This window comes from Leptosomus discolor, chromosome 2 (assembly GCF_034619465.1).
Source record: "Leptosomus discolor isolate bLepDis1 chromosome 2, bLepDis1.hap2, whole genome shotgun sequence".
In the NCBI taxonomy this organism is placed as follows: Eukaryota; Metazoa; Chordata; class Aves; order Leptosomiformes; family Leptosomidae; genus Leptosomus; species Leptosomus discolor.
In genome coordinates, this window is record NC_141392.1 from 54304579 (window position 1) to 54329619 (window position 25041).

At 34.9% G+C, this 25041-nt stretch overlaps 1 protein-coding gene across 5 annotated transcripts in view; it reads left to right on the forward strand.

Moving 5' to 3' along the window:
- Positions 1 to 25041, forward strand: part of STXBP5 (syntaxin binding protein 5) — a 112980-nt gene that overhangs the window by 70775 nt on the left and 17164 nt on the right. For 2 of the 5 annotated variants that reach the window (XM_086461089.1, XM_086461090.1), the window contains exons 11-19: positions 75 to 147; positions 2367 to 2514; positions 2915 to 2982; positions 4038 to 4078; positions 6153 to 6373; positions 7879 to 8057; positions 9576 to 9701; positions 10187 to 10338; positions 18092 to 18157. In XM_086461089.1, the coding sequence (XP_086317215.1) occupies positions 75 to 147; positions 2367 to 2514; positions 2915 to 2982; positions 4038 to 4078; positions 6153 to 6373; positions 7879 to 8057; positions 9576 to 9701; positions 10187 to 10338; positions 18092 to 18157 (1074 nt within the window). Of the gene's footprint in view, positions 1 to 74; positions 148 to 2366; positions 2515 to 2914; positions 2983 to 4037; positions 4079 to 6152; positions 6374 to 7878; positions 8058 to 9575; positions 9702 to 10186; positions 10339 to 11847; positions 11932 to 18091; positions 18158 to 21755; positions 21816 to 21908; positions 21957 to 25041 lie in introns of all 5 variants that reach the window. The other 3 variants (XM_086461086.1, XM_086461087.1, XM_086461088.1) reach the window with 3 other exon arrangements.

Genomic DNA, 25041 nt, shown 5'->3' on the forward strand with positions numbered 1-25041 from the left:
TGATCACATTCTTGACGCTGTGCATGGAAGAGCTATATTTATCAATAAGTAACTTCTTTCCTTCTTGTTTTCAGACTTTCAGGAACCATATGCTGTAGTTGTTCTATTAGAAAAGGACTTAGTACTGATAGACCTTGCACAAAATGGGTAAGAATCTTATGTAGTCTTTCTAATGGTTGGCTGCAGTGATCAGCCTGTTGTTCTGGTCTATAGCTTTTTAATCTACCTCCCTGTCCAGAACATAAATTTTTTAATATTAAATATAATGTTTCTTCAGCAGAACTGAGAATCTTCATATATCAACTTTTCTCAAGTTAATATGTAATAGATGAGTAGAATATTATGCAACTTTTTTCCAGGCTTGATTGCCTGACAGAAATTACTCATAGATCACTGTACTTTTTAATTATCACAGTTTATTTTGAAGTTGCTTCCTTAGTGCTGTGAGGGGATCTCAGAATTTTGGGGAAGGGAGCAGGGGGAACAACTGTTCACATAAGCTAGGTAATTTTGGCTGGCACAGTGTTGTTGTCATCACATAAATATTTGCTGATTTTTATTGCCAACTGAATTGCTATCTGTATTGCTTAAACTCCATACTGATGCAATAAATAGCATATACGTAAAATTAAAATGATAACATCTGCTCCCTGGTATACTACTCTGGTAAGAAGTTGCTTGAAAGTAGCATCCTAATACAGTTTTCACAACTAATACTTGCCAAACACGTTTTGAGTCTCTTGTTACTTTGTTCATGAAACAGTCTGTATACTCTATTAGGTGCTGATTAAAAATGCTACACATTTTTTGATCAAGGGTTTTTAAATTACTATGGGCAGCAACAACTAACTTAAGGGATTAGTAGCAGAGCAACTAGATGGATAAAGTCTTTGTAGCATTCCTGATTAACAGTCACCAATGGTCAACGAAGAAGAAAAAAATCCTTGTGACGAACATACTTTTAGGGCAAAACAAAAACCTGTGAATATGTATCCTCAAAGTCAACAGTGATACCTTAGATAATGAAGACTCTTACCGAGTTTGGAAGGTCAATTTTAGTCCTAATGTCTCTGCAGCTACTGAGCAATTTCATTTCGGTTTTTCCAATGTTACGTGGCCATATGCTGTATCCAGAATTTGTTTCTGATACACCAATGGCATTAAGCTTCCAACATTCGTATGTTGAAAGATTAATAAAACACAAATTTTAATGAGCTTGACGGAAAAAGGTTTTAATAAGGCTTTTTTTCCTTAAGTGAAGTAGTTTGCAGAGCCTGAAAATTTGAAGTTATGTTAAGGCTTATTCCATTTAATGTTAAAAAAATCTTCGGCAGTTGTGTTTTTAGAAGACTTATAATGGTCTTTGTTATGACTGACTTGCAAAGTATTAATTGTCTCACACTGGAAAAAAGCAACAAAATTTTTTTTTTTTTTTTTGCTACAGGAGGTTTCCTTTTGCCCTGTGTGTCATATGGATTTGTCATATTTTGTTAAAATTAAGCCTCTTTTTCATTCAATTTTTAGAAGATTGTTTTGGCTTTCCAGATAGCTCTGAATAAAGTTATTGGTACAGAGAATGTTTTCATCTGTTGTTGCTATTCGTACGCAGAATGTTGCATCTGTTAGATGGGTTGAGAAGCTGTGTCCCTTTTTTGCCTTTCAAAAAAAAAAAGGGGGGGCGGAAGTATGTGCATAGTATGCATTTCTTTGGGGGTGGATGTTCTTTGAACACAGATATGTTGACCACCATTATTGGCTTTTTTCCTCATTAAGGCTCTGTCACTTTTCTGGTGGAGGTTGGGGGGGAGTATATGTCTCTGTGTGTTTGCTTCTGATTGGTAACTGAGTGTTGCTATCTATAACTTTCAGAAAGTGATCTTGGAGTTGCCAGTACGTTATGAAAAGTGCTGGACAACTTTTTCCTCTAAGAACAGTAAAATAATGTAAAGTGAGAAGCGGAGTCTTCCTGTCTGTCTCCCTGGAAGAACAGACTGAAGAGTTAGAAATAAATTCGTAGCTCCACATTACTACAATTAGGACTTGGTAACTTCTGTTTTTTCATAGGTCATTAAAATAGTAAGCTTTTAAAACTATAAAAAATATAGGGAATAGCAGTGTTCTAGAAATATTCTAGAAACAGTACGAACTTCGGATTCTGTTAGAGTACTGCAGTATCTTGATAGTGTACTGGATGAGCAGTAAAGTTGCATAGTGTATTTGTTCATAATCTAGTTTGATATGCATTTATATTCCTCTATACAAAAAGAATGCAAACTTAATCTTTAGTATTTTACTTATGTTCTATGTTTAAAAAAAAAAAAAAAGGTTTTCCTGGATAAACAGTCTTCCTCTCTCATCCATTAAAGGTACCCTATATTTGAGAATCCCTATCCTTTGACTATACATGAATCTCCAGTTACCTGTTGTGAATATTTTGCTGATTGTCCTGTGGACCTCATTCCTGCACTCTATTCAGTTGGCGCTCGACAGAAACGTCAAGGTTACAGTAAGAAGGTACAATGTCTAATACATCCATATGTAGTTGAAAATACTGAATATCAGCAGCTCTAAAAAAATGAGTGACCGTACTGCAATCAAACCTCCGTCTGACTCATTATACTGTCTTTTGAGAATGGCTAATAGCAGATGTCTAGGGAGGATGTAGAGTACATCAGGCCTATGGTCATACTTTCCTGATGTGTTCCCATCGATTGCCATATCACTGGAAGCTAAGGGACTCCCTGGAGCAGCAGTGTTGTTTATAGCTCTTGTTGATTTTTCTTTTTTCATCTGCAGTGGATATGTCTAATTACTTTTTGAAGTTGTATGAAATACTGGAATCTGCGGTAATTTGAGTTGCTTAACTTTGCACTGTATGATAATTTCTTTCTCAATGTATTTGTTAATCTTCCAGGAATGGCCTATCAGTGGAGGCAACTGGGGTTTGATCACTCAGAGCTATCCAGAGATAATTATTACAGGGTAAGTGACACCATAGTGTAATAATAACTTTCCTAGCTGATAAAGTAGAAGTGAGAATATTTTGTTCCCCTTATAGAAAACAGTATTCTGAATGGTTTGAATGATTTAAGAAAATATGTTCACCAGACAAGTCATTTGCATAATCTTCTTGAGATGTTAACAAGAAAGTAAAGCAAAATGAGGGAGAAGGTAGGAACAAAATGATAGCAGGTGTTTTACAGGGATTATTATTGTGATGATCTGCTTGTTATCAGTATATCCTGGATGAAACTTGTCTTTTATTGTTTAACTTTTGGAAAATAGTTGAGTAGTGTTTTAAAGCATGGGAAGTCCATTAAACAGTTACACATTCAGTTCTCAAATGAAGACAAGATTTTTATTTCAAAAAGGACAAACAAATACTTAAATCTATTCGGTTTTCTTCTCTTTTGAGACTTGTTCTTCTAATACTACTCTAAGGAGCATAAACAAAATTTAATTTATAACTGTGCAGTGCATTGCTGAAAGTGAGAGCACTACTAAAATTTTTTTAATACAGCCAGTTAGTCCTAATGATGATTACTGTCACTTTATGCTACACGTTGCAGAGACTTTGAGAGGCAGTCCTGAAAAAATCTAGTCATCTGATTCTCAATTTCAAGGATAAATAAACAAGTTAAGTGACTCATTTACGGTGAAATACAGTATATTTAGGCATCTCCTTTGCAAGTGTCACTCCAAATAAAGTGCATCTTTTGAGAAATAACACATGGTAAGGTATACCAAACTGCTTATGGGAAATGCAGTAACTGAAATTGATATTTAAAATGGTAAATTGGTATTAGTACAGTGGAATTTCAGGCAGTTAGCCTCCAAATATTTTTTTATCCCTTCTGCCCAAAGTAGTGGGGGCACATGTTCATAAAATATTGACTTCCAATAAATTGTGCAAATAGTGTCACTAAGAATACTAATAAAAATAGTATGTTAGCCATTTGTTTTCTAATCAGAAGCAAGGAGATCTAACGCTCCAACTAACCATTTTATAATCTTTGTAATTTTTTATTATTTCATAGGCATGCTGATGGGTCAATCAAGTTTTGGGATGCCTCAGCAAGTAAGTGTTTTCAGTAGAGATTTTTGTCCTGTGTAGTAGTAGTTCTCTGAACTTATTTATCTAATGGAATGTAACTGCAGACTAGTCGTTATTTCCTGTCTCATGTAGGGTCAGTAACTTGACAAGAAACTTTGATCTAAAATTAAATAAAATTAACATTATTTCTTAGTTAATTGTTTCACTGTTTTTATCACCTCAGTGAAAATGCACTGGTAGTCCAAGGGCCAGCTAGAATGGAAAAGTTCTAAGAAGCACCTTCAGAAGCACATTATTGAGCATAGCGATGCATGACAGGCAAATACATTCCTTTTTAGTACAATTGAATTTTAGTAATTTACTTCTGTCTTTTTAGACAGGAGGGAGGCATGTATTTACAAGACATCAGCTCCCCATAAATTACAGTACCTAAAAATGAGAATTGGAACCAGTAGTAGTTCGTGCTAACAAAATGATGTAGGCATTTGTGAAGAAAGACAGGAGAACAGTAAAATAAAGACACTTTTCTTTGGTGGAGCACTGAACAGGCCTGAAGAGTCTGGTACCGTTTAACACTTCTCTTCAGTTAAAGGGTCGATTGCATCTAATGGTACACAGCTAACAGTGAGAAACACAGTAAAAACTCAACTTAGAATGGACTACACAGAGTTAGATGTTTTAATTAATCTAGTCCTGAATAACCTTATTCTTGGTACTTAAAAGCTGTCTGAAGCAATCTTGGAATCATTATCAGTTGTCTTTGAAAACTTGTGGAAAGACTGGTGAGATTCCAGAAAGCCAAGGCGTGTGTGGGTGTGGGAGGGAACAGATGCAATGTATATGTTTAAAAACTGGGAGGAGGAGTATCTGGAGTGTCAGAGATTTTTAATTTCACTTTGGGGTGGAGGTGGAACCTGGGGGAGGGGGAGGGGACGACAACACCAAACCTGATTGATTGTGTGCTTAAAAATTCTATTTAGCATAGATCTGTCAAAAGGAAATCCTATTAAAGGCATTTAGTTTCTTCTTAAAACAGATAAATAAACTTGTTAAGGGAGAAACTGCAAGTATCCTGTATCTTCATTTTAAAACTTCTAAATCTCTCTAATTGCACAGTCTTACAGATGAACTAGGGAAGTGTGATTCAGGTAAAACCACTCAAATATGAAGAGGAGAAAGGATGCTATAAATTAAGTTTTCCTGATGATACGATTAGTATTTGTAGCAGTGATTTGGGCCGTTGACTAGAGAATATTCCTGTGAAGTTTGAAAGCAACACAAAGACTGTTGAAAGAAAATGTAAGAAAGAATTAGAATTACAGTTGATGTTGATATTGCTAATTCTTGAATAGCATCCAAGACAATTTATTTGAATATGGGATCAATGATTTACACTCGGAACTTATGTTCTGGAAAAAAAATGTGGAGATCTAATGGATTGCAGTGTCAGTGTTACACAAAAAAAAAAAAAAAAGTCATTGATGTAAATAAGTGGGAATATCTGTAAAACCAGCATGGAGTAATTCTTTCACAATTTTAAACTGGCAAGGCCTCACTAGAACAGTTCTAAGAAACATGCTGTTAAGAAAAATGCGGACTGATCAGAGGGCAGCACTTTTAATGATCAGACAGGACAAAATAAAGATTGAAGGAACTGGGGCTGTTAAGCCTGAGAACACAGGTGAGAGGCCATGGATTTGAAATACTGTAAGGAGAAAGGAAAGGAGCTTTACTTTCTCTGCCATAGATAGGCTTACATTGTGAGTGTGACGTGTAACTAGATGATATTGTTATAAAGAGATCCCTAAGTGAGAGCTTAGATAATAACAGAAGCTTAGTATGTATCTCAGGGGAAGTGTTGGGTTTTGGTGTTGCTTTTGGGTTGGTTTTTTTTAATACTAACTGATCCTACATTGGGCAAATAGGCAGAGTTGACACAGATATTCAGTGCTTCTACTCTTGCCGTCTTTTGTTGAATAATGTGGCTTTATTTATGAAGAGAAGTTTCTAAATTTCAAAAAAGAAAAACCAAAACCAAAGCAAAAGAAATATCTGTTTAGATAAAAACTAATTTTTATCTCTCTTGTTTTGTTCCTAGTAACGCTGCAAGTACTCTATAAGCTAAAAACAGCCAAAGTATTTGAAAAATCACGGAATAAAGATGACAGGCCAAACACAGATATAGTAGATGAAGATCCATATGCTATTCAGATCATCTCATGGTGTCCAGAAAGTAGAATGCTGTGCATAGCTGGAGTTTCTGCACATGTCATTATTTACAGGTTCAGCAAGCAGGAAGTGACAACAGAAGTCATTCCGGTAATTAGTATAACCATTTTTTAACTTCGTAGAATTCAGCTATAAGACGACCGTTGTAGCAATTTATTTCTTTGTTGTCTTTGATTTTATTAGTGAAATGGACAAAAACAATTACCTCCAGAAGAGGAGATGTGTTTTTGTGGAGGAAAAATAATAAACTATGAAATTCAGCAAAAGTGAAAATTGAATACCAAGATTTTGGTTTTCATTTGCTTTTTCAGGTTTTGCAGCCAATAATAGTTCTTTGTTCTATCTAGCAAAGCAAATAATGGATCAAAACTTGGCTGTATCTGAGATAAAATGAAAGTGGTAGTGAATGAGATGTTGAGTTGAAGAGTTTTCAAAGCTTTTAGGGAGTTGATTTCTTTTTTTTTTTTCTTTGTTCCTAATAATTACCATCTGTCTTGGCAAAACTTCTGCAGTTTGCAGAGCTAGGAGAGAAGTGTGCCAGACATAAGGTCTGTTAAGGACTTTGCTGTGTCACTGTTCTGTTCTGTGTAAGATACAATGATGAGTTCTGTTACAAGAGTTTGAGAAGTCCTTTGTTAAAGACACACACATGCAGCTTTGGTTATCTGAATGTAGGAGCTGAAAGTGAACTTGAAGCCATTTAGTTATAAAATGTTGTATGTTTTCAGTAAGGTATTAATTGTAATGTAGTTGGGTTTTTTCCTCCTTCCCCCTTACTCTGCCTCCTTCAGATAAGTCTCAGTTTAAGGAGATGAGGCATAGGGTTTTTTTCTGTCTGGTGTTTACTTATATACAAGTACATTTCCTTCTGAGGGAATAATTTTTCTAAAGGATTTTTACAAATCAGCCTTTCACAAACTATTCTTCAGTACTATGAATGCTTTAAAAGTACTGTATTGTTCTTTGTTTCAGTCCATGAATTAAGTTCTACTTTGCAGATACTGAGAATAAAACAGCAGAAAACTTGTACACTGCACTACAGTTAATACTACTGTTGTTATAGGTCCAGCAGAAGGAAATCTGAAATCATGATTAACTTAGTTCTAGATGTATGGTTTAGTTCAGTGCAATGTCAAACATTGAACTACGTCCCATGTGTACAGTGCTACAACAGTATAAAGCGTAGCTGTCTATATGCCTTCAGCTCTTCTTAGTTTTAGCATTCCTGAACTACATAGTGTCATCTTCATAACTGAGAATTTATGTGTACAGAAAGATAATTGAGTCTTGTATCCAGTATTTAATTTCTTTCTAGTATTAAGTAGAAAACTTCTAAATATTAGGAAGTAGATTAGATTTTAAAGTTTTGGCAATCTTCAGCTATTCAGTCTGTAGTAGTTAGTATGAGTCTATTTCTGAAGACTACATGTGTGTGTTTTGATTTCACTGTTTGTTAAGCTACTGTTACCTTCTAAAAGATGGAAGAGTCTTGGATGTCACTCTTACCACTGATATCTTCAGTTGCTCTTCATTTATTTCGTGTCTATTTTTTTGAAAGGCAGTTTACTGGTAACTTTATTTACTTTAATTTACAGATGCTGGAAGTACGTCTGTTATATGAAATAAATGATGTCGAATCTCCAGATGGTGAGCAAGCACCACCTGTACCAACTCCAGGCACAGGTTCCAATCCTCAATCCATTGTTCCCCAGTCTCATCCATCTACTAGTAGCAGTTCATCTGATGGACTTCGTGATAATGTTCCATGTTTAAAGTAAGTATATTCTGTTATCCTTTTGAGTGTGAAATTTTACAAGAATATGTGATGAGAATGTGTACTTTGATATTATTACGGCAATGTGATTCCTGGTGAAAATGTTCTCTTTCTTAGACAGTTTTCCAAATATCTGAAAGTTGAATTCTATTTTAAGAAATTAATATTGCAATCTTAGTTTCTTTAAACTTCATAGGCTGATTTTTTTAAAAAAATCTGAAAATTCTTACCTTATGACTGCTGTCTACTCTAGGAAACTTTGGCATAGAAATTAGTATAGTTACAGATGCTTATGCTTTAGAGCTTTGAATTCTTACTATCCATTGAAATGAACAGGCAACTTAATGTTTTGTGATGCTCCTTAACTTTAGGTCAAGTATGTCTGAATACATTTCACCTGCTAGTTTTCCAGAGCCTTAGGTTTTTAGAGCCACATCAAAAGCAATGAAAATGCTTACAAACAACTAACTTAGAGGTTACTCTTTTTTAGGTGTATAAATATATTTTTTTCATAACTCTCCAAGGGAACTACTTTGTATTTTGGGAAGAGGAAACAGAATTAAATGTGTCCCGTTCTCATGGATCTTCATTTTGCGTGATGCCTTATAGTGCTCACAGTGTAGGTCTTTGACCAATTTTCAGAATTTTTTTTTTTTAATTGGAGTTTTTGGCTTATTACTCATTTGAGAAATGAAAGTTAAAAGGCAATCTCTTTTTACTCTTCTACGAGAGTGCATTATGAGGACTCTGGACCACACCTTTTCCTTACAGAATGTACATTTAACTTAATTTCCAGTTATAAAATTAAGATATGTATGTACTTTTTGTTTTCCAAAGCCTTAAGTTCCAAACTTGGATTTTAATTCTTCGGGTGCATCTGTCCAGAAAGTAACTAAGTCTGATAGGGTTATTTTCTCTGGGTTTGTGTCAGCATGCAAACAAAATCTTTCCAGGAGCTTCAATTCCCCCATTCCCAGGTTCATTCCATAAAACTGCTCTACCCTTATAATAATTTACCTTGCTTTCATTTTTTTCTGCCGTATCATCAGCTTTTTGTTCGCACTTGTCTCAACACGTTGTCCTTCCATTTCCCTTTTCAGTATGCTTCTTCCACGTGCACCCCTTGCCCCCTTCCATTCTCTAAATCAGAGTTCTTTTGGGAACTCTGAAAAGAATGGGTAACACCTTCCTTTTAGATACAAAATGCCTTACCTATTCCAGTCAATACAGCATGCAAATTAAATGCTGTTACACCTTGCTCTGAAGAGGGGAGAAATGAAGTATTTGTGACAGTTGCTCAATTAATTTTCAGTTAAGTGATGAATCAAAAGGACCCTTAGAGAAGGAGTGACTAGTTCCAATGTGGCTTTTGTCTGGTTGCTTTTATATGTTGATGTTTTTTTCAATTTTCCAATTTTCTAAAGTCCAGTGTGGTGTAGACTTTAATGAATTCTGAGCCTACAGGGAGAAAATGGAGACTGTAGAGTGTCATAAAAATGTATTTTGTTTACTTTACAGAGTTAAAAATTCTCCTCTCAAGCAGTCTCCAGGCTACCAAATTGAGCTAGTTATCCAGCTAGTGTGGGTGAGTGGAGAACCTCCTCAACAGATAACCAGTTTAGCAGTCAACTCAGCATACGGCCTGTAAGTATATTCTACACACTTTTTTCATTATTCTGTTAAAGTGATTTAAAATTATCTAGTAAAACTTAAGTCTCTGTGTGTGTTCACATGAGCTGCACAGTAACGCAACCACAGGAGACTGCCTGTCTTAAAAGATAATTCCTTTTGGGTCATGGCAGATCCTGATGGTGCTAACATCAGAAACAAATCAGTGTCACTCTTCTTTACCTAGCACTGTACAGCTAAGAGTAAGTGTCATTTAAGGCTTTGTCAGATAACATTGGCAGGTGCAATGATGGAGATCTGTTCTACTCAGTGCCACATGTTTTTACAAGAGAACAATTAAACAATACTGCATTTTAAAATAGTAACTTATAAAGACACGTAATTTAGGATAATTCATAAAAATTAGGAAGTTTTAAAATGCTGAACAGCAACAAATACCAATATAAAACTTTACCAACATTTGATTAGCACTATCTTTTCTTCCACTTCTGTTTTTCCAGAGTAGTTTTTGGAAATTGTAATGGTATTGCCATGGTTGATTACCTACAGAAGACAGTGCTTTTGAATCTAGGCACTATTGAACTGTATGGCTCCAATGATCCTTATCGCAGGGAGCCACGATCTCCCCGAAAAACTCGACAACCATCTGGAGGTGAGTAACCCAAAACTTGTTTTAACCAACTCTGCCTTTCTTCTGAGATTATCTGGGCTATTAATGTATATTCTTTGAATACAAGCATACTTTTCTCCTTCATGACTTCATCCTTTCTTCTTTATCTGTCTTTAATGTCACTATTGCAGGTTTGTTACTTCATGTTTCTTTCAAAACTTGCTTAGTGGAATCTCGTGATGCTTTATCATTACTTGTTTTTCAGTGCAATGTATGTTTTAAGAAAAAGCAGCTGGGAAAACATTGCGTGAATAGGTATAAGTATAAATGTACAATGGATTTATGCAGCTTTCAAGACTTTAACATAATAACACAGCATGAAGAAGTAGAAATATCCTGGTATTTCTGATAAACATAGTACCCCTGTCACATGCTTATATAAACTCAATGTTTGCAGATAGCCAGTGTATCTGCTGGTACCTTTTGGCTTCCTGTTTTAAGCTTTGACTAGAAATGTCCCTGACAAGCTAAAGCATGTTATGTTATGTATGCTGTTATGCTGGAGAGGAAGCCTTTGATTTAAATGAACCAAATAAATTTCCAAATACAAACTGGTAAAATAAATTCTTTTGAAAAAAAAAAAAAAGGGTGTTTCTTGCAGCTGAGGAGGAAAGTAACTTTTCAGTCAAAATGCCAAGCATTTTATTGCCAAAAGGAAAATTTAGTATTTTTAAATTACTTTTTTCTCCTTGTTATGTAGTGAGTACTTTTAAGTTAATTTGGAAAACGACTGAAGACAGAATGATAAACAATGTCACTGCTGCCCCAAATTACTATTTTTTCATAGGAAATAAACTGTTCAAAAAAAAAAAAAACCCACAAACTTATTTATGCAGTAGTGTTGATTGCTTTATTTTAAGAGGTCCAGGTAAGTTTTTTTTAGGTGATATTTTATTCAAATTGAAATAGATGATGTAAGATATATTTTATTAAATCTTTGGTTTGAGAAAGATCCAGTGAACACCAGTCAGCTTATTTCGACTGAGGAAACTGGTTTAAAATTCATTAACATATAGCAGAACATACACAGCTGGTATCCTGTCAGATAAAATATTTTCTTCTAGTAAATAAAAACTTCTTCTCTCATAAAAAGTTATTTTATAATAAATAACTTTACTGGTTGACTGTGTTAATTCCTCTTGGGAGTAAAGGGCTTAAATTCTGCTTCATGCATTTAGATTACAAACTGCCTTTTGGAGTGTTAAACATTACTTTGTTTTCCTGGCTTTTGTTATTTTAATATATTGGATCTGCATAACTGAGTTAACAACTGCGTATCTAGGATGTTTATGAACGAACTGGTTTTTTTTTTTTTGCTCACGAATGTAACTTACATGAAATCATGTATTTTTTCATCTTACATTTTAATACTAACTGTCTGCATGGCAAGAGCATTTTATAAACCTGGTTATACAAGTTATTCTGCTGGCTTTTCTGTCTCAAATGTACTGTTAGTGTCTCCGTCTTTCCTTTTCTCATTGCTTCATAAAGGTATGCTGACTGTGGCTTCTTGCATGTGCGGCCTTTCTAACTTATATTCAGAGTCTGTGAAAAAGCTTCGCACCTCTTATATAAGTAAGTCATCTCATGGCACTAAAATATTTTTGAACACCTGAATTTGATTTTTTGACTTGTTCATTCACCATAAATATTTTTGTTGATCCATTTTAAATAATTGCTTTAATTTTAGAAACTGATTTTAATCCATCACGCATCTATCTTATTTCTTGTTCATAGCATCTTTAAGAGAAACTTGAAGGAAAAATAGCAACCATAATCGTCTCTGTATTTTGTGGTTTTAAATCCATAAAAGTCAAAATGAAAATGAGATCCTGTCTCAGAAGTTCCTGATGTCTACAGACCCAAGTTCTTACTTAGTGTTGTTTTGAGACCGGAGGCTAGAAACTTCCCTTGCTTGGTCCCCTTTCTGGCAGAAAAAGCTTCAGAACTCTAGTGTTGTTGTTGTTATTATTATTATTAGTAGTAGTAGTAGTAATAATCATTAGTTGTTATTATTATTAATAATAATATTAATATTTAACATTATAAAAGGCAGTGATTTGTCTACTAAAAGTAAAAAATTACTTCACAAAGATGTTCATAGAGAGTGGAGGTCTTTGTGCATTGCACAGCCCTGTGGGGTTTCTAAACAGTTCTGAAGTTCAGGCACCTCTGCGAGGGAGGTAGCCCATCAGAACCATGATTTACCTGAGGACTTCTCTGACTTACTCCATTTACAAGACCCAAGAATTTGGAGAACATAAAGCTGATTTTTAAAAGCGTAACATTGTTCCTTTCCATAGGATGCCAATTTTCTCCAGCCCTTGGCCAGAGGTACGTAATCTCACTCCATTTTTTAATGAAGGAGAGCAGAATAAAACTAAGCAGAGGGAGGAACAACCTGGAGTTAAAAACTAATTGACATTGTGATGCAGTTACATTAGTTCTGCTATTACTTCTTTCCCCTACAAGAAAAAATAAACATATTTCAGAGAGGGTAGGCTCAATAGACTAATACTGCTTTCTGTATAGCTTTCCATTCTCTGCTGCTAAGGGAGAAAACAAGCTAGGCATAAAAGAAATGCCTCCACCTTAAGATGATACAAAACTGAAAACCAGGATCTGCCACTGATTTGTTGTGAAGGGAAGCGAAAGATGGGTTAAGTCCGAAAACTGGTTTCTGAAGCCAACAATTGTAAAGCTGAATCTACCTGGACTATTTAATTTAGGAATAGGTTAAAACAGGTTTCATATGAAAGAGTTATTTCTTAACCATGTAGTTAGTTCTTTCCCTCCACCATCCTGCCGATATCTTGGTTAGCTGGAGATACAGTCTTTTTTAAAACTGAAAATAATTTCTTGAGTTATCCTTTAATATTTCTCATTTTTTGTAGTTTTCTCAATGTATGTGTTGCCCAGACTTCAATAGCTTAAATAATAAAGCATTACTGTTGTGTCATTTTCCACAAATAAGACAACTGTTGCATTAAAAACTATCCTTTGCTGTATATATGGGATTGGAAATATGAGAGTTAGTCACATCTCTTTTGGATTTTGCATTCTGCCGTTCTTGGACATTAATAACTGCATTTAGTGTCTTCAAAAATGCAAGAAACTTATGCTTCTTTCGTTTTGTTTTGAAAGATATGCCTTCGTTGAATTCTCTATCTTTAAAACATTTGTATTTTAATACTTCTAAATTTATTTTTCTATCAATAAGACAATTTCAACTACTCTACTGCTCTAATATCTTTTAGGGAGTATTAGTACTTAATTTCTATATCTTCCTGGAAAAAGCACCTATGTATTTAATGTGGCTGTTTTAGAGAAACTTGAGTATATTTCCCGTTCTCGTTGAGACAACCACAATGTATTTAAAAAAAAAGTAAAATAAATAATACTAGCCTATGCATGCATTCAGACAAATTCTTAATTAGTTACATTAAGTTTGGGTTCAAACAGCATGGAACAGGGCAGCATATAGATATTGTATATTGTATCCGAATATTGGCAGAAACAGAAATTAAATTACTGCGTTATAGAGGGGAGTAGGAAAACATCATTCTCTTTCTCAACTAAATCCATATGTTTTGCCCAAAAAAGGCACCAAGAATTGGTCCTCCCTCATTAAGAACCCTGCTATTCTGTATGTTCCAGCATAAAACGTGTGTTTAATAGATGATCAGTATCTGCATACATATTTAAAATTTAGTAAACAGCATGTGCTGAGTCAACTAATTGAAAACTTTAAAAGACCTTTTTTTAAAAAAAAAAGTTCATAGGGTAAGAGTTATGTATCTTCTAAAATATGAATGGAAATGCAAGATTTTTCCCTTCACTTGTGTTGCAAGAATATGATGTATGTTTTTGTCATCTTATTTTTTCTACTCAGAAAAGAAATTCAGATTCCCGTCTTAAAGCAGCATCTGTGTAGAGACAAGGCTCTCTACACTAGCTAGACTGTAAACTGTCATTTCAGGCTAGCTCAACAGATAGAAGCTCCCAGTTGGGATCGTGTTTTGGAATTTATCAGTGATTCATACCAGGTATATTACTCACATGTTTTGGGTGGCAATTTATAGTTTGTGAAGCATGCAGTATATGTGTTTTGTGAAGGCCTGCTAGACAGTGTTGTCAGGTGCTTGTCAAGGATATAAGCAAAGTCAACCTTTGCTTCAGATCAGAATAGTGAGGGGAAAAACCCCAACTCTGTCCATGTGCTGAAAGAAGTAAAATGTGTAAGAGCTTTATAGTGTGATGAAAACTCTATACACAGTGGAGGCTTACACTGTATAGAGTCTTTTGCTTTATAGACTGTTTGCTAAATGTGACAGGAGCCATTAGGAAAGTCAGTATTGGTACCAAATTATCAAATGAGTCATAATTTTATGACAAAACACCAAAACTTATGGACAGCTGTTATCTTTCCTTGCTTAGTTACGTAATTAAGTTCACATAGGACACCAATCTTAACTGGTTTGCAACTTACTATTGGTAGGAGTGACAAGATTTTATGTGACTTCTTCAACTAGTACAATATAATACAACTTTTTATAAGTTAGTATTTTTTGGTTCTACCAGAAGCAGTTTAGGTAGGATCCTGACAAAACAGAAGTGGTTCTTGCATGCATTTGACTTTTTATTATACATCAAAAAGCCTTTTTCAAGTGTAATCTACAAGGGATTCAGAACTGGGGTTAAGTCAAACCTAAAGAAAATACGTGCCTATAACTCCTCTGGGGTTGCTTGTTGTAGTTGTTTTCCCTATCCCCTTTCTCCTTGAACTGAATCTGGACATGAACTACTTGAATTTTTAACTTAAACATCAACTAAACCAGAGCAACTGCTGTGGCGAAGCCAAGTACAGAACTGAATCAAAAAGTTTGTTGGGTTTGGGGATTTTTTGACTCTGTTTTTCAGGTTAATTGGTTTTAATTCTAACTTCTGCGTCTTCATAACAAGGTAGTTCTAGTTGTTGTAATTTTTAATTAGGCTGGTTTCCAGTCAAGTTGTGGTCTCTTCAGAGATATATCTGTCTAAAGCTTATGTGAAAAACTGACAAATGTCTTAGGAAACTTACTTTACACATCGGTTAATTTTAGCTGTAATTCTAGAGAGTTTTTAATGCAGCACGATAATTTTTTGTCTTTAGTGACATTATTTGAATTTTTTATATCCATTTTGGGGGCTTTCAAATTTCTTGCTACTAGAGTTCAGAGAAATAAGCTAAAAGCTTATTAGAAGGTAACCTCTTCGTATATTTGTGTTCTAGCAGGTTGTAGACTTTGCAGTTCTGAAATGGAAACTCTTGGATCAATTTGCTTTTGTTATCTGTAGCAATTTGCACGTATGCTGTAAGCTTGAAGCCAGAGAACTTTTCCAGGAGAGCTGTCTCACTGCCAGTGCGCACGCTCCTTCTATCTGGGTACCTGGGGTTTTAGGATGAAAAGCAATAATGATTGTTACACCAGTTTCTTCTCATTGATCATGGCCAGACCCTCATAGTTCAGACTTAACTCGGGTCATTCTTGTCATTCTCTGCTTATTTTAATTAATATTACAGTCATAGGTAAAATTACTTTTTATCTGTTCCTGTCCCTTCTCTCTCTTAAATAGCAGCAGTGATGGCTATGCTTAGATTTCCAAGATTCATGTATGATAACGATTGTCATAAAGCACTTACTCTTTAGTGGGATAAATCTTACCTAATGCATAAAATTAGTGCATAGATTTACCATGAGAGAATGTTGTGAGGGTCTTCTGTTGGATCAATTGATCAGAGATATTCATCAAGATGTATATTAATTAAATTGTAGCCTCAAGACTCTTAGAAATTAAGTGTGCGGGTGTGTGACTTCATTCTTGGATAAAGGCTGTTCCTGTCAATGCAGGAATTTTCATAGGAAAACTGGTGTGAGAAGTTAAGTTCCTCCTATGAAGATAAAGAACTAAAATATTTGTTTGGATTTGTTTGGCTCCTGAAGGAGTGTGATCTGGAAGCACAACTGTTTCTAAAAGTACAGTATAGGTTTGTCCTCCCAGCACTGCTGCTATCTAAAACTTGTGTTGCTTTTTGGGAGAGTAGCACCTGGATTTTTTTTTTTTACACAACCCTGTCTAATACAAAACATTTAGACTCCCATGCATGTTTAAAACTCAGGGGGGCTTTCAGAGGTCAAATCATACTTTGTTAGAGAATATGTACCACGATTATCCCATAGTGTTCATTGATTTACTGACAGATAAATTTTTTTTTTTTCTGTGTAGTGGAAAGATACAGCTTTCACTTGGTATTTCACCATATGTTTTAGAACGGAAGTCAGTCCTTGGACTGTTGTTAAGTGTAGGGTTAACCAAGCCTTAAAGTCATTTGACAAATTTCACATCAGTCCTAGTTGCTGAGTTTTGAGGTTCAAGCTGTACATTTTCTTAGAAACCTTTAAAAAAAAAAAAAATGCTATTTTGCATAAATGAAACCATTTGTATGCAACATACTTTTAATGTGTTCCACATTGATATATTTCAAGAGAACTTTTTTCCTTTAAATTAGTAACTTCTGTTTGAGTATTTGGAAGTTTTAAAGCTTCGATAGAATAGTACCTTTCCCATAATTTTTGTCTTCTGTTAAGATATGTACAGATGCACTGGTGAATGTATAGTATACAGCTTTGCATGTGCAAGCCCTTGTTGCCTTAGCTGTTACTGTTACAGTCAAGCTTTTTGACTACTTGAAATATTTTGCATGCAAAAACCTTTCATTTTAATAAATATTTCTTAACTGTAACTGTGAAGTATTACGTGATTGTTTGCAGTAGTATCATATCACGAAATTTCTGAAGGGAAACTTGATTATATAAACCTAAGGATGCATTACTAGCCCTAAAATATCAATAAAATTCACTTTTCTTAGTCGTGAGCAGTCTTGACAGCAATTTCTTGTCGAAAAGGAAATAGAAAAATTACTTGGATGCTTCTGGTTAGTGCTATGGAATAATACTTCGGACCCTTTTGAGGCACCTTCTATCTTTAGCATCTGATTGTGGACTCCTGTGCTTTATTTCCTTCACTGGAATGGAAGAAATGAGGGTTTAGGTATGAACATATTGCAGTTATTCAAATTATCAGATTTAACCATGTAAGAATTTACTGAAATTCCTCTACACAATGAAGAAGACTTTCATAAGCACCCTAGAACCTAAATTCTGCAAGTGACATCACTAAGGAGTTTTGCTAGAAAACAAGCTTGGCAATATAACAGCAGATACAAAGCGTATCACTGTAACAGCGGGAAAACAATTTGAAAAAAGCCACTTAGTTTCACACATCTTACTGCATATGTGGTTGTAATTGTCAAGATCCTCTTTCATCTTACTTTCTTTTGCAATTACATTTTTAATACAACTCTAGGATTTTTTCAAAACAGAAATTATATTTGTACTTAATATATATCCATAGCATGTAAATAATTAACTGTTCTGGTAAGTCTCTCTTGCTTAATGTGGTTGTTTACACTGAAATTTAATGAGGAAGTGTATTTTGTAAAGAAAACTTTAGTAAGAAGAAATAAGTGATTCTACATTTTGCTGTGGGTAATGTCAAAATTAAAATTTCTGTATGACTTCTATTTTATCACAACTGTATGACTTGTAGCTAATAAGAAGTTAAGTTCCTAAATGCAGTGGAAGAAAGGCTAAAATGGCAGCTGTGTTTATTATACACTGGTTTTGTGTTCCAGCAGGTCTTTGTGATATTAATGAAGGTACAATGGTGCCAGAAGACCGCTGCAAATCGCCCACTTCAGGTAATCATAACTTTCTTTGATCTTCAGCTGCTTATTTGCCCAGAAGATGGCATGCTTTAGATCAACACTTACTAGTTAAGTAATTATATAAAACCTGTTGTCATCTTATAAACTGAGCTGTCCGAAATGTTGCTGTGTTGCACAACTGCATTTCTAAAAACAGGCTATTTAAGAGATGCGATGGGAATACGTCATAAAGATGAGTAAAGATAGATATAATCTGAAATATTTATGCTTCAGAGAACTGCACAATGGAGTTCTGAAACGTTGATAAGAGGTGCACAAATTCCTGTAATAGTTCATGTGATTGTGTTTCAGAGTCCTCAAAAGTGGTAAAGGTATATTTTCTGTAAAAAAGCTAGTTTGCTTCTGCTTCCTCACAAGTGGTAAATTACTATTTTTCTTTGGAATCAGAGGTCTTCAGAAACTGACATTGCTACAAAGTAGTAGTTTCCTACTTAACACTCCCCCCTCCTTTTTTTTAAGTTCTTTAAGTGTGCATGAATATTTTAAATGAAAGAAAGCTTCAGTAATATGTAATACCATCTCGTATTTTGTTTGTTGGCTAGTTGAGGCTATAGCTATGTAAATACTTAATAGTGCACCTCAATATACAGAATTAGAGATGAATATTTCATGTCATAGGTAAAAATTTGTTGCTTATCTTCAATATTATTCTGAGAACTTTTAAAGTAATATGTCACTTTATCTGTTTCATTCAAAGCTGTACTCAGAGCAAAGGACAAAATTGCAGGTTTACTCAAGTACCTAAAGTAGTATGTGCAGTCTTTGCAGTGTAGTGCAAAATGATAAACAATATTGAAATCTAAAGATTAGATTCCTTTTCTGTTGTAGCCTGTAACTTTCAAAGCCGGGTTGAAAACATAACAAAACAAAATACCCTGTTTGTAGCTCTAATAGAAATTCTAGCATAAATTTTAATTTCTGATTTGGCAACTGCTGTCTTCTGATGTTAATTTTAAATTGTGCAAAACTTATGTAGATCAGTCAATGTAATTTTCTTTTTTGCTAACCCTTTCTTAGAGTAAATTGGATTTATTTATAATTAAAGCAAAATTTGGCTGGAAATTTTAATTAAAAAGGCTTAACTGAAGATGTGATTTCGTGAGAAACCTGTGTAATGCTCAGTATTAGCATGCTGAAGTTGTCAACTTCAGCATCATTTTTAATGCATTTTTTGTGGTGTTTAGAATAAAGTGCATCTTTCCTATTTATAAATATCAAGACCAATGTCTGTAAACAACTTGCTGTGCAGTACTGTAGTTGCAGTAAATTACTTTCTCTGTCAAGATTGAGGAGAACTGTCGTTCTTACAAAGGTGTTTGAATTTGACCCACTTAAAAAATCCAGGCTAAGTCTAGTTTCTGATGGGCTACTATAAAATGTGTACAATGAACAGCTAATGAGTTGTGACCCTTAATCTGTGTCCTTTTTTCCCCTTGCTCCAGTATCACTCAAATGTCAGCCCAAAACACTTCCAACTGGTACTGCTAAAACTTAAAATAGTATTTAATTTTAATTAGAAGGTTTCTTTCATAATTCAGAGTTGGACTAGAACTCAATTCACAATTTCCACTATCAGTGCAATGAAAGCAAGCCCAAAGATCAAAATCAAGGTTCATATGGAAAAATTCTAAATTTAACCATTTGCCTCACCTCCCTCCCTCCTGTCTGAATTGTTTTAGCTGAAGTAGGTTAAAAATGAATGCAATTTGGATATTTCTTTGAGAAGATCAAAAAAGGAGGCAACTGAGAATAGATGTATTCAAATGTCCTAGAAGGAAACAGAATTAGGGGGAAATTCCTAATCCCACAGAGGTAGAAATCAATCTCCAATTTATGAGTTGACTATCTGAGAAGACTATGTTGTAGTTAGTTCATCTTAGAGTAAAATTTAGAAATCTGGAGAACTGAGTATTCTATGAAAAGAGTATATAATGTCTCAGGTACGCACACAAGTACTAAAGAGAAGTAAGTCTGAAGTACCAAAACCAGTGAATGAACGAAAGATGGAGGGGGAAAGCCGCTGATGCATTTCCCTGTAAAACAGAATCTTGAAGTAGCGAGGTTGAACTGTGCCTTGCTTCCCTTGGTTCTGTCTGCTCCTCCCAGCTCTCAGTGAGTGAGATGAGGTTCATGGCAGGCTTCTCCAGTTTTCCTTTGAGAAAGGTACTCGAAGGGAGGCATTTCCCTGATACGGAAATCATTGGGTGATGTTTGTGAAGAGAGAAGAGCTGCAGTTCCTTAGGTTTGATTTAAGTTTTATATGTTTTTCTGAGCAAGAGCACAAGACCGGAAAGAAGCTTGAAAATGGCATTCAGTTTTCAGAGAGGTAAGGGAGGACATTTTGGAGAATCAGCTGCACAGTATTGGTGAGCTTGAGATGCAGGACTGAGGCCAGATTTAAACAAACTTTTTCCAGTCTAGAGGCTCTCTAGTTAAGAGGAAGACACATTAGCACAAAAAATTTCCTTGTTACTAGCTTTGAGATTGGAGGATGGAATTGGCAATTGAGTGCATTATTGGCTTTGCTGCAATATGATCTGTAAAGCAGACCAGCCACTGTTTTGGGCTGAAGTCTACATTTACTCAAGTGATCCAAATCTTCCACCTTTCCGTGCCCAAATGAAGTGGAAACTAACTTCCATTAGACTTCCTCCAGTGGGTAGTTGTACAGTTGAGAGGACTGTGAAAGGGACTACCTGCTTATGTAAGTTAGGAGAGCATCCTACAGTTTTAGTAATACGCAACTATAGAAACACTGTGAAAATGCAAAAGAAAGAATAACTTGTATCTCCTGCTTTTTCTACAGAAGTTATATGGTAATAAGTTTAGGGTCCGGGGGAATTTACCTGACCCATAAAATACTGTAAAGCATTGTAAACTGTCAAATTTTTGTGTTCGTGAGTGTCAAAATGTTTCCATTCTATTCTTATTTTACACTTCTACAATATAAAAATCCAATTAAATTCGGCATTTTTTTTTAGTTGAACTATGTTTTAATTTCATGACAATTGTAAGCCACCGTAAGGATTCAGAAAAATCCTTAATACTGAAATACAGGTGGCAGCATTGGCTCTGAGTTGTCTGCAGAATAGTTGAAGCACTGTGACCCAACAGTGAATTACTGGGCGGGGGGGGGGGGGGGGGGGGGGGGGAGTGCGGGGAGAAGGGATGCGTGGATTTCAAAACTTGTTTATGGTTGTGGCAGTGTTCTGTGAATCATAATTTACTTTAATCTTTGTGTCTGGGAGCATGATTAGGTCAGCAAGCTAGTTACTCAATGCAAACCTTTTGTTCAGTGAGCAAAATATTTCTAGCAATATACTTGCTGCACTGTGCAACATCGTACCTTGCATTATAATTTTTGTGGTTAATCTCAATATGGCAGAATTCCTGTCATACCAAAATAATTTGGACTTCATAGTATCTAGTACAGCTACAGTGAATACCAGTATCATTATTTGGTATTTTAATATATCTTTGTATTTTCCTTAAACTAAAAATTTGTATAAATATATTGATTTTGTCAGAGATATATGTTTGCATATCCATTTCATTCTGTCTTCGCTCATAGGTTCTGGTTCACCAAACAATTCTGATGATGATCAAAAAATGAATAATTTTATAGAAAAGGGTACAGTATTTTTCTTTTCTATAGTCTTTTTTTTCTTCAGTTCATCCTTTAATACACTTAGATTGATCTTTTTTATTAAAATATTATTTACAGTGAAGAACAAAAGCAGAAAGTTTTCCAAGATGGTAGCCAATGACATAGGTAGGAACTAGAAAAAAAATCTGCTCTGTTCCTAATCCAGTGCGTTCCTCTGTGCAACACTAACCCAGCAGCAAATACAAAAATAAAATTCAAATTTCAATGCATTATTAATTTTTCATTCTTTATGCTAATTGGTAATTCTGTGGGCTGCTTCTGAACTTAATACACTGGGCACAATAATTTTTTAAAAAATCAAGGATATTGGTGGTTTTAATTCTCTGATTTTACAATTGCACTTCTCTGTTTTCTGGATGGATGAAATTCTAATCTGTACTAAGAGTTCAGTCTATGCAAGTCACAACATTATTCCACTACTTTTTGCAAAGGTACACTTTCTTTGAGAACGTGTGGCTGATTTAATTTGTTTGTGTTGCGTTCATAGCCATATGGTCAGATTTCCATATGACTAAGGTCAAGATAGAGGTAGTATCAAATTTTCATTTAATCATCTAGAAGAGGACTTAGTCGTATATATACATATAAGTACACCCTGTTACTGTTCTAGAACTTCATTTAGTGTTCTCCATTCAACACTGACACAGTACCCTACCAGACTTGTGTCTCAACAATTTGGTGACAAAATTGCCTTGGAATATGTTGTATGAAGGTGGATTGAACCCTTTTATGATTGGAATGAAAATGAACTCTGCTTCTGACAACTGGGTCATTAAATTAATGAAGGCAAGAGGCTGTATGATTCAATTTTGGGAAAGGGGCTCTTCCTTAACTGGGATATGGTTATTTTAATTTCAGAATCCCTATGTTAATGATTCATTTTGTTTTCCTTTAGTACGTTAGTATATGATTGTAGGAGGATTTAATTTTATCTAACTACTATTTATGCTAAATTTCATAGGTTGTGCGGAACCATAGGTTAAGGCGGGGGGGGGGGGGGGGGTGCGGGGGGGAGAGATGTGTTTTCCTGTAGTCTCCCTTTGATTTGCTGTTTGGCAATTTAACTTTTATCCTAAAACATTAATCTCTTTCATTGCGATTCAGTAATTGAGAAGAAGAATTATTCAAAATTTAGTGACCTAAATACAGGTATGATAAAGTTATCTTTGGAATCTGAGGTACAGAATGAAGAAGAGCAAGAATATGCCCTTTGCTCAGTACTATGTTGAGACCTCCTTGCAGTGATAACAGAAGTGTTAGGGAAGATGAGTTCTGAGACAGTGGAAGCCTCAATATAATTCAGGGGAAAAATAGCTGTCAATAATATGTCAATTAATTTGTAATCAAAGAAAAGTTGAGTATAATTTACACGAGTATTGGTTAATATGTTCTCCTAAAGGAAATTCAGAAAAACATCTAATCTTCTGCATGTTATATCAGTGCCTGTTGATGAGGTATTGTTTCCCATCTGTCCCAAAGCAGTATCTTCTGAACTTAAGACGGCCTGTCTTGCTCAAAAAAATGTAGTACGTTTGAGTGTGACTTCATTATTTTTTACTTTTTATGAAGAGTATTGTTACAGTAATAATGAAACATCCTATTAACGATTCTATAGAACTATTATCTGACTCAATTTGAAGCCTTTCAACTGAAAGTAATGTGAATGTTTTTCACAGCTAAAAAGTCAAAACCGTCATTTACAAGTAATTCATTCTTCAGGGTTAAATGCATTAAGTTAAACACAGAGTTAATTGAGACAATAATGCGTTGAGTGTGTAATTTGTGTCTCCCAGTCAGCTCACACTGTGATTTGTGTGACTTGCACAGTTTATTAGAAGTTTAAAGAAACAGTTATTTCATCTGCATTCTGTTAGTTTTAGTGGTGCTGGATTTTTTTTTTTTCACTGCCATGTTTCTATACCTTGTCTGGCATGTTTCCTCTGCATGGCTCTTTCTGAACTTAGATTCTAAGCTCGTCCACATAAGTAAAACGTCTCTTCGGTGGTATTAATAGTTGTATGTTTTCGCATTTCATTGTTTTAAACTAAATTGCCAGCTAAATGTGAATGGACAATGAGTTTTGTAAACTGTGACTGTCACTAACTTCATGTTGTATGAAACAAATTGATTACCATCAACTGTGTTCACATGGATGAATTTGATGTATGTAGCATGCTTGTAGCTCTTTGCACTGGCATTTAGTGCAGTCCGTTCAAGTTCTTACCATTTTTTGTCAATGTATGAAATATAACCTGTCAAACAGATTGTGAAACAAAACAAGAATTATTTACACCGATAATTTCAGTTGCTGTTAATATCACTCCTGTGGTTTTTGTCACATGGGAACAGTGAGTAAGGGAATACTGCTTGCAAAGTGAGAAGTAATGTCGTTTCACTGGTAGGACTGTAAGGTGGTAACATAATACGCATGCATTTAGCAATATGAAGCCATTGTCAGTTTAATTGCTTTATTGAACCTCATGTAGAGACGTCTTCATTTCTACAGATTTCTATCATTAGTGGCAGTATCAGACAAGGATTCTTGCTTTGTTAAAGGATCGAAAACTATCTAAGACTGCAACAATAGCATAAATAAAACAGAATGTGTATGCTTCATGTACCAACACTTCAGCTTTGCCATACATACTGTTAAGATCAGTTTTTCTTCTGTGTTTTTTCCTAAATGCTCGGTTGTGAATGTTCTGTGCTAAGGAATGGACAGTAACTCAAGTTAAAGACCTATTGTGAATGTTGCTTTTGGGTCACATTTTCCTTTTATTTGCATCAGAGATTAACTTTGGAAATGTTGCGATTACCTTGGATATATGGAGATACTTGTTTTGACTAACCGTCTCTAGAAATCATAGAAAATACTGTGGCTGTTGTTTCTCTTAAGAATGGTAAATACTTGAAAATACAAATAGTGTGCTGTGAAGTAGTACAGAGAAGTGTAGAGGAACTTACAGGAGGAAGAATGAGTAGGAAGTATGTGATTTCTAAGGCCATGTCACTTTTATAGAAAGACATTGTGATCCAACTTCAGTGGAAGCAAAATCTTAAGCTGTTCTACTCATACTTTTGTTTAATTATTTGGCATGAAGAGAGATATGCAATTAAATATATAGCTACAAATCGGGTTAGAAGTTAAGAGGTGTTGTAATGTCCATTTCTGGAAGAAGCTTAGTAAAGG